This window comes from Haemorhous mexicanus, chromosome 11, assembly GCF_027477595.1.
Source record: "Haemorhous mexicanus isolate bHaeMex1 chromosome 11, bHaeMex1.pri, whole genome shotgun sequence".
Taxonomy (NCBI): domain Eukaryota; kingdom Metazoa; phylum Chordata; class Aves; order Passeriformes; family Fringillidae; genus Haemorhous; species Haemorhous mexicanus.
Window position 1 is genome coordinate 19,241,054 of NC_082351.1, and position 10,083 is coordinate 19,251,136.

The 10,083-nt window shown below is 42.0% G+C and overlaps 1 protein-coding gene across 1 annotated transcript in view; it reads left to right on the top strand.

Annotated features, from left to right (window-relative positions):
- The window catches only part of TAFA1 (TAFA chemokine like family member 1), a 210,229-nt gene extending 201,464 nt beyond the window's left edge, over positions 1-8,765 (top strand). The window contains exons 4-5 of the mRNA XM_059856949.1: positions 3,183-3,307; positions 7,736-8,765. Coding sequence (XP_059712932.1) covers positions 3,183-3,307; positions 7,736-7,753 — 143 coding nt within the window. The 3' untranslated portion in view covers positions 7,754-8,765. The remainder of the gene's footprint in view (positions 1-3,182; positions 3,308-7,735) is intronic.
- Positions 8,766-10,083: the final 1,318 nt, after the last annotated feature.

Here is a 10,083-nt window from a genome sequence, read left to right on the forward strand (position 1 = left end):
GATCTTCAGATTTCTTATTTGTAGTTTATTTGTTTGGAGCCCATGATTTGCAAATGCCATTTTAACCAAATGCTTTTTGTGTGTGTTAATCCATGCAGACTAAATACATCAAAAGTTAAATATTTCAATCAAAATTATTCCATGGTTTTGCAAACAAAGATTTTAGAAAAGCATGATTTAGGCTGAAAAAGAAACATCAAGAATTTCCTGAAGAAAGTTGCTTTTTTCCCCAGTTCCATTGGTGATATGTTAAGAGTTAAATATTCTTATAAAAGAGACATTTTCTTGAAAATAGTTTAAATATAAACAATCACTTTTTTAACCTAGAAGGTCATGGAGGGGAAAAAAAAAAAGAAATAAAAAGCACTGAAACAAAACACAAGCAAAGCAGGAATAGTCAAAGCTCTTCTGTTCCACATCCTTTTCCTTTCCCCTCGGCAGAGGGATCTGTCTCAATCAATTCAGCCTTGCATGGAGAAACTCCTGTGCTTGTGTATTCCCCAGACAGTGAGAAGAACACGATGAGAAGCACTCCAGAATGCTACAGGTGTCTAATTCAGCATGATGTGAGCACTCACAGCCTGTGCTGCCTGGTGATTAACAGGGATCTCTAATTCTCACCCAGGATGAGAGGGTTGGGTCACTGAGAAGCTCAGGTTCCTCAGGATCTGGGAGTTCTTGAATAAAAATCACCCTGAGGGGGAGCATCTTAATTTGAGCAATTTGACCCAACTGTTTCAGCTCATCTCAAAGTGACATAACCTAACCTTGGGAAGCTGAATCTGTTCCCTGGGGAAGGTTTCTCCCCTCCTCCTACAGGTGGGCCCAGTCTCAAATGCTGCAAACTGTGATTCATTTTAAAGTGTTTTTCTCCCTCTTTGAACAGAGCTGGAGGTGTGAAACAAGTAGAACTCAAAGGATCAGCAGTATCCAAGAAAGACAACTGGTCCTAAAGATTAAAAGGCTCTTAATAGAAGAGAAAACCTATAAACACAAGATTCAAAGAAAGTAATTTTCTCTGGGTTTTGGATGCCCCTGCCATGGTATGGGGCTGAGAACTAGACCACAGTGAGCTTTGTAGTGCCTCAGACTTACAAAGGATTTTGCCTACATACAAATTAGAAACAAAGAGGAGCTTTTCATCTGCCAATTTCCCCCATTATGAAAGAAGCCTGGTCTTCAGCCCAGGTGAGGGTGCTCACTGATGGCACTTGGCTGTAATTACACTGTGATCATAAATCAATAATAACATGGATGTAGATACTGAAACCTATACACCACTACATGAGTCAGTTGCCATTAAACTTCAGCACTGACTTTGCATTTGATTATTTTTCAAGGTCAAGATCTGAATACTTGGGCTGTATTTAACAGCATTAAAAAGTTGGGAGATCATTTTAATTGCTATGAGCAGCATTGTTTCTCCATGCTGCTTCTCAATCTGTTTTCACCTCAAATCTCTGTTTTACATGGTAAACTCTCCAGGCCAGGGTGTTCAGGTTTGTGTTCAGGTTTGTGGGGTTTAGCACCTTGCACTGTAGGATCCTTCTCTGGGGTTGTTTAGTGCAGCAGCACTGCTCCTGCTACATAATCATGATCCTCACTTTGGATTCCATGTCACAGGATTCTTCTCACACATGCTGAGGATGCTCTGCTCTGGTGATGGCTGTGCAGGCCAGTATTTAGCAGGATATGGTTTTTCAGTTTGCCCACTGCACAGTCTATTCTTAGAGCACAGATTCAGCCCTCTTGCCTTTTCATGCATAGCAAAGAGATCTTTTTCCTCTGCTGTTAGCAGCATTGATGCTACCCTTCTGAAACAGGTGTGTGAGTAGCATCATTAGCCTTGCCAGCACAGGTGTAAAGGGCTTTTTTTGTGTCTTGTTTATATGGAGAAATTATATATTATATTATAAAAATCAGGTATAAGCTGTGGGAAGAACCAGGAAAGACAACACTGAGAGCTGTATGATCATTGTAGGGCCCCTCAAACTGAAATATTCTATTCAATTTTATACTTAAGAATTTAATTATAAGCTCTGTAGTGTCCTTAAATCATTGCATGCACAACAGGGCATTTTCCAGAGCTGAATGGCAGTCAGCTGGTGTGTACATATAGTAATATATATATATTTATAAGGTAGACAGCTGCTTCAAAAGTATTTTGTGGGCTTGAAGCAGCCATGAGGGATGATATGAATGGGTTAAGCATCTCTCTGTGAGTGACTGTGCAGAAAGCTTTGACAGGCTTCCTGAGTGCAACCATGAAATTAATTCTTGCCAAAGAAAGCAAGCCACAGAAAGAGCCACTCATGAGCCAACTTGTCACACTTGCAAGGTTAGCTAAAGTTTATCAAAATCCCCAGACAAAAAATGTCATTAAGATACAGCTAAGGATATAGCCAGATACCAATTCCCAGGCAAGAAACTTCATTAAGGTACATTCAAGGTTGTAAACAGATGTGCCAATTAAATTCAAACAAGTGGGTCCAAACACTGCCATTATTTACAATGTTAAATATTTGGAAATTAAAAGTTACTTTTAGAGATAATATGTTTTCTATAAAATTCATAATTCTGTTTCAACAAACAGCTTCTGCTGCTGTTCAGGGTTACCTTACCCTCTGTTTCTAGTTGTGGTGCTCCCTGTGATGGAATATTGGGAAAGCCAAAAGTCTCCATGGCTTCAAATAATTCTGGACAGAATTTTTGGCAAAAAAAAAAAAAAAAAAAAAATCCAGCTGTAGGTCCTGAAAGCAAAGCAGACATGTGGAGTACACTGACCCAGAAGTCCTGAAGACCTGGAGGATATTCTGAGGACAAACTCTTCAGACTTGCCTTGTTCTTGTACATGTCTGTGAAAATCAGATGGGCACTCAGGGAGAGGGGCTGTTAGGGTGGATGGTCCCTTGGTCTGCAGCAGAGTTGCTGCCATCACAGCATTCCCTGCAGCCACAGCACAGGAGCAGACAAGATCTCCTGTGTGAGGAGGCTGTGGCAAGCAGTGCACTGTCTTAGGCAATATAGGATGCCAAACAAGTAATTAAATGTGAAATCCTTACAGCTAAACTCCAGTTGAAGGGACACTCTGCCTTTTAACTGCAGCGTTAGACCCTTGAGATATTATTTAATTAGATTTGGTCATTGTAACACAATTGTGAACATTGTCTTTTCTCTTTTAGCTTCTATAGTGATTGGGAAGTGGTGGTGTGAGATGGAGCCCTGCCTAGAAGGAGAGGAATGTAAGACATTGCCTGATAATTCTGGATGGATGTGTGCAACTGGCAATAAAATCAAGACCACCAGAGTAAGTCTCCTTTCTGTCTGCACCCAGGAGATTTAACAGGAAAGGGAATCACTAATGACTGCTCACCCATGTCTTTCCATCATCATGGCTGCTGGAAAAGCCTTAAAGACCTCTGTCATGGTCTCCCAGTGCTTCTGGCCATAACTGGGTGAAAATTCAGATGGATCAGGCTGGTCAGCTGGGTCCAGGCTTGGCAATCAGCAGGCTGGAGCTGCTGAATTGCCAGGTCACTTTCTTATAGACACTGTCACCTCAAAATACCCCTCATGCACATCCCTGAGTCCCTTCCTGGTGGCTAAAGGGAAGAACATTAGCTCAGGGAGATCTGCTGGATCCTGTATCCATTCCTTGGCTGTTCCAGGCCACATCTGGATTAGCACATCTGTACAAGTGCTTTGGAGCAGAGGACTCAGCTCTCTGTTTGTGCTGCAGGTCTCTCTTCAGAGCAGCTCCAGCCCCATGGACTCATCAGTGATAGGCTCTCGAGATGCTGCAGGTTCAGGTAGCACAGGCCAACAGGTGACAACAGCTTTCACCACACCGTGCCAGGAACAGGCAGAGGGAGGGTGTGAATGAGCTGCCTAAACCCCCACGATGGGATTACCTTGGGAACAAAAGTGTTTTTCCAGAATAGACTCTGACTTTTCTTTTGCATTGTGTGATTGTTCCACAGCCATTGTCTTTAAACTGTCACCTATACCTGTATTCAAAAATTTTAATTAACACATTTTCATATCACAATTGAATTTTTTTCCCAAGAAAATTACATGGTTGTCAACTCAAAATGTTTTTATAAATATATAGATTTTCATTTTCTGCGAATTGGAAAATGGTTTTTGAAATCTACTAAATGAAAAAGAGTGAATTTTCAAGATTTTTTTTCCCTGTTTGATAAGAAATTCTACATACTTGTGCCCAGCTGCTAATTCACAGGAATGTGCAGCGTAGTGTTGTGATTTCCTGACTTTTTCCTTTCTCTCCAATCCTAACTCCAGTCATTTTTCATGTCTTCTAGGCCTCCTGTGGAAGGAGATTTTGCCCTAATTGATCCCCATGGCACCTGAATCCTTTTCTTTCCCTCCTCAGGACCTACCCCAGGATGAATTATTTGTATTGCAACCCTCATTTCTGGAGCTGAGCCTTCTGCCACACCAACACATTAAATTATCAGGAGACCTACTGACTTAGGAGGTTTTCTTTGTAGGAAGCAGTAAGTGGCCCCCAAAACCAAGATCCATGTGATCTCTTTGTCACCTCACAGAGAAAGGGAGGAAGGATGGAAGGAACTGGGATTCCCTGACTCAGTTTCTTTCTGTGGTGCTGTTCCTGCAAAGCTCTCTGTGCCCACACCTGATCTCTTCCACTGCAGCACCACTGGAAAGCTGCTTCCTAATAAATATGCCTTGCAGTGAAATTAAAAAATCCCAGGCCACAAACTCGCTACATGTCCTTTGCAGTGAGGAAAGTGGGGAGTTAAAATGGAAGAAAGTGATGCAGAAGAGCTCAGAAGCAGCATGAAGTATCTTATACAATAATTCAGCCCTTCTGCAATCTGTCTACAAGTTATATAATTGAGGAATTGCATTTTCTTTCTTCAGTGAAGCTGTCCTTCTCTTAACTCCCCCAGTCCTCATCATATAAACTAGTTTAAGGCGATGGAAGTGATTGCTGGAAATTTAGGAGCTTCATTAATATGCAGATGTATGGTCCAATCTATTCAGTATGCATTATTGTATTTCATTTGAATTAAATACTTGCAGAGTGAGTGCTCATAACTGAAAAAATATTTCTTCATTTACCCACAGGAGTTATTTTAATTAGCTTGTGAGGGGAGTACCTTATGGTGCTGCTTCCAGTAGAATTTTGCTTTGTTGCTTTAAAATATCATTACAGAACCCAATTGACAAAGGCAACATGACATGATGTGCTCAGCAACTGTCTCTTGCATTTTCTAAGGAGAAATTCTACTTCTTAGTCCCTGGAACTTTGCTCCAATCCGTACCACTGTGTCAACTCCAGCAACATAAATATAAAATAATGGAAGCAATCAGATCCTGAAACAGGCTTTTTTTCTTTTTTCCTTTGTTTTGCCATTTCAGACAGCAGCAGAGAATGAGATTGCAATGTAATCTGCCCTGACCACAATCCAGCTTCCAAGACTGGGCCATGTGTGTCTAATTTGAGTAGTTAAGGAAGTTAAGAAAGCAGAAGAAAAAAGACAAATCAGTCAACATCCCAGCTCTCTCTGTGGTGATGAGGCAGAAGGCTACAGCCAGTCTCCATAGGCTGTAAACTGTAAACTTTTTAATGAAGGCTTTTCCTTACACTAAATACATTTACATTAGCTGCTGTCCTGACAAGGAAAACATTCCCATTTATGATTCTTGGGATTAAGATGCCCATTAGTGCATTCTTCCAGACCCACAGTAAATCACATATAAGCATATGTGTATGTTATATATATTTTTATATATATATTTCTGGAGACATGTATATACACAATATATATCATTTTCTAGGGTAGTGCGTAACTTCAGTAGGGTCTCACATGTGATTAATATTGATTAGTGTCAGAAAGAGGTGGACAACAGACTCAGTGAAGTCTTTACCAGCATATTCTTCATTGCTTCCTTTTCATGTATTTATTTCTGTGTTAAGCCCTTTACTATAGCTCACTAATTAAGTTATTAAAGCCAAAGTTCTAAATCTCACAGCTTCCTTAACTTGATTTGTTTTCTATTGATGGTCAGACAGGTGACAAACACTGGAAGGAAATAATATTGTCATTCAGTTTTTGGAGCAGTTTCAATGTTCATTTAATCCCTCATCACTCCTTTTTTTTTTAATTTATTTAAGAACTTTCAGTGCTTTCCTTACAAATGTGGGACCCTTGGAGCTGTGCTAGAACCTGCTGGAGGTCACCTTGCCACTTTCAGGACAGCAGCTGGCACCAGTGGAAATAGGAGAGCAGCATCTCAGGCTGGATGCTGCTGATATTCTGGAGCATGGAAATTAATGTGTTGATCAGCTGGGAATGGGCAGAAGAGCTCAGCTCAAAGCCCCTCTCCAGCTTCTCAGCCTGTGCCTTGTGCTACAGCCTGGTTTGATCTGTTTTAACCAGCTTTAACAAGCTTTGGCCCATCTGAACTGGTTCTGAGCAGTTTGAATTACTTTAAACCAATGTCTACCATTTTTATCCTGTTTTGACCAGTTTAATCTGGTTTGAACTGGTTCTGACTGGTTTAATCTGGTTGAAACCATTTGTTTCAATTTTAACTGATGGGATTCATTTTCATTCAATTTGAGCTGTCTGGATCTCATGCAAATCTCTCTTGCTCTAATATTTGCTGCTGTATTTAATCACCTTGTGCTTAGATAATAATCTGTAGCCCTGATTTAATTCCAAGCCTGACCATATTCAAGTCAATGTGAGTTTCATTGCTGACCCAGTTGCCTGGCAAAGGGCTGAACCCCCTGTGGTGTTCATCTGGGTGAGCCAGAACAGCAAAAGCATAACAAAAGCTTTTTCTGGAGAGCACAATTTCTGCTGTTGGACAGTTATTCTTATTTCAGCATCCTAAAAAACTCCTGGGCATTGGTGTTTCCCCTTGCAGCATTAGTGCAGCACTCAGATCAGTTTTGGTGGTGGTCACAAGGAGGGATGGGGTTTGGTCTGTTGCAGGGTGAGTTATCTCCCACAGGGTGAGTAGGTGGAGGAGCTGCTGTGGCCCTGCCCTCTGGGGAAGTGAATTGGAGGGGTTCCAAACAAACCTGAAAGGTGGATGGATGCTGCAGCCAGTCTTGTCCAGCAGAAGTCACTGGAATCACTCTGGGAAGGGGAGGGTGGAAGGCTGGGATGAGCACAGCCCCAGGCCCAGATCTTGTCCTTCTTGCTTGAAGGGCTCCTACAAGGAAGATGGAGAGAGACTCTTTATAAGGGCATCAGGGAACACTACAGGAGAGAATGGCTTCAGACTGACAGACAGGAGGTTTAGATTGGATATTAGGAATGAATTCTTCCCTCTGAGGGTGGTGAGGCCCTGGCACAGGCTGCCCCAAGAAGCTGTGGCTGCCTCACCCCTGGAGGTGTCCAAGGCCAGGTTGGACAGAGCTTGGAGCAACGTGGGGTAGTGGAAGATGTCCCTGCCAAACCAAGACATTCTGTGATGTCCAGCACCACCAGCCCAGGTGGTTAAAGCACATCCAATCTCTCCCAAGGCAGAGGCAGGATCTTGCTCAGGATCTGTCTCTTGCATATTTTTACACCCCTGCAGTGCTAAAAGACACACACTCCTCTGGTATTGCATTTAAACTCAGCTATATCAATCAGCTTATCCCACAGAGCCTGGGTCTTTCTTTTCCAAGAGACTATATTTAAAAAAATAACATATTATGCATAACTGACTCTTTCCCATTTTCTCACTGCAGATCCACCCAAGGACTTAACAGAGCGCCCACGTCTGCACGGAGACAGTGAAAGCCCTGCTGATTTATGAGGACAAAGTATTGAAAGTTTAAAACCATCTCAGCATTTCCAAGCCAAATGGATTTCTTATTTGCACTTTGACTGTTTACCAGAAAACAACAGTGGCTTTACTGTGTGAAAGAAAGGATTCGGTGGAAATAATGGCCCTGATTTTTGACAGCTGAAAATAAAAAAAATGAAGAAAGTGGTTCCTTTGCTAAAGTTTCTGAGATTGCAAAGTAAAAGCAACAGTATAAGTTTGGATCTACAATTTACTTTATACCAGTTAAAGTATATATATATATAGAAATATATATATATTAATATATGATATTTTGAAATAAAAGCCTCACTCTTCAAGAAATTGAATAGTACCACACTTTGCTGCAGCTGCTGTATTTTTTTTTTCTTTTTTTGCAATGGTCTGGAAGTTCCCTACCTGTTTGAGAGAGAAATGTGGCAGTGAAGAGGCAAAGCAAACCTGCTGTGGTACAAGGACGCCTAAGAGCTACACGAATCCTACTGATGCAGCATCCAGAGCTTCCTGTTCCCTTCGGCAGAATTTTGAGGGCATTTGTTGTTCCACTTTGTGTTCTGGAGGCTTTTCCCCTTGTGCAATACTAGCATGCTGGCTTTGCTTCATTAACCATACTTGATTGATATATAACGATGATAATTCTATCCTCCTCCAGGAAAATATTTTTAGAGCTGTTAGATATTCCATGAAGAAGAGATGGACAACTACTGAGTGAAGTACAGTATGTATTCAAAGTTTATTTGGCAGAGTTTGGTAGACTGTGAGCTCCCTTCTTATTAAAGATGTACTGTACGTACAATGTCTTCAGACTTTGTATAGCTCCTAGAGACTCAGTAAAGACCCAGTAAGCACCTCCAAAGCTTTGCATTGTTGGCTCACTAATTCTTTGAAACAACAACAAAGCTTCTTCCTTCCAGACTGGCACATGAGGGGAGTTTTTCATATGGTTTGGTGTTTCAGGAGCTCATTTGCATTTGGTGAACAGGCACCTCAGCTTAAGCCTGCCTCTGTGGACACCTGGCTGTGTGCTCTTACCCCACAGCACACATGGGAGAACTTCCTAAATTTAGGTTTCCCTCATTACAGGCCAGGCTAATTCTCATTGAGAGCATTTGCCATCAGCTAAAAGCATTCACATGAGCAATTCCATGGCATAGCAAATGCCCAACAGTTTGTGGCAAACACAAATGTGTGGCTGATCCCTTCACTTTCAGTATAGTTTCCTTCAGTTTATTTTCAATCTGTTTCTTGCCATGGTGAGCTGAGATGCTCCTCAGCAAGGATGTGTCCACAGAGACCTTGACCCAGTCACTGCTGACTCCCATTTCTGGCTGAGCTGTAGCTGTTCACCAGGCAGTCTGGCCCTGGCATTGCTGAAGAAAGATCAAATCTGAGGGCTGAAATGTGCGAGCCTAGTTCACATTCCCAGGCACTTTTGTGAGCAATCCAATTAATTTCAGAGGGTTTATTGGTGTGGAAAAGTGTCTTGCTGTCACGCATAAGTCTGCACAATCTACCCTTCAGTCTGCCTAATGCTACCAAATCAAGGAGGAATAGGGAATTGTAAAACTAGTTCTGTTCAGTCCAGCTTCATTCCTTTAATATTTCCAATTTCCTTTCAGCCTGCTTACCTGTCTCTCACAGGATGCCTTTGGCCATGCTGATCACTTTTAATCCACTGCAGAGGAAGTGCTGCACTTCCCATCCTAGATTTGGCTGAAATTCTCCCACTGAGTTTCTTTCTCCTTCAGGGTAACCACTTCAATCCTGATGCTTCAAGAGGCAGAAATTGTCACTGTAATTACAGTGCAGATTAAAGCAGCTACATGACGTGTCACGCCATATTCCATGCTGGCTTTCCATGCTGATCTTTTCCCAGTGCTCACAGTGGAAATGGATAAGCTGTTTCCAAGTATTTCTGTTATCTCCCTTCAAAAAAATGAGTGAAGAGTACCCAGGGAAGAAACAGATGACCCAGAAAGTGATAGAATCACTGTCCATGGAATGTTCAAGAAAAGGCCTCAACGTGGCACTTGGGGACATGGTTTAGTGGTGAAGATGGCAGTGTGAGGTTAACAGCTGGACTTGAAGATGGCAGTGTGAGGTTAACAGTTGGACTAGAGGTCATTTCCAGCATTAAGAATTCTGGTTCTATGCACAGAAAGGAGCATGAGCCTCACCATCACTTGTGAGTGATGGTGATCCTTGCACATGGGTACCACCCTCCCTGGTGGCTCAGCTGGGCAGGCTGGGTATTTTCTGGGGACAGCCACC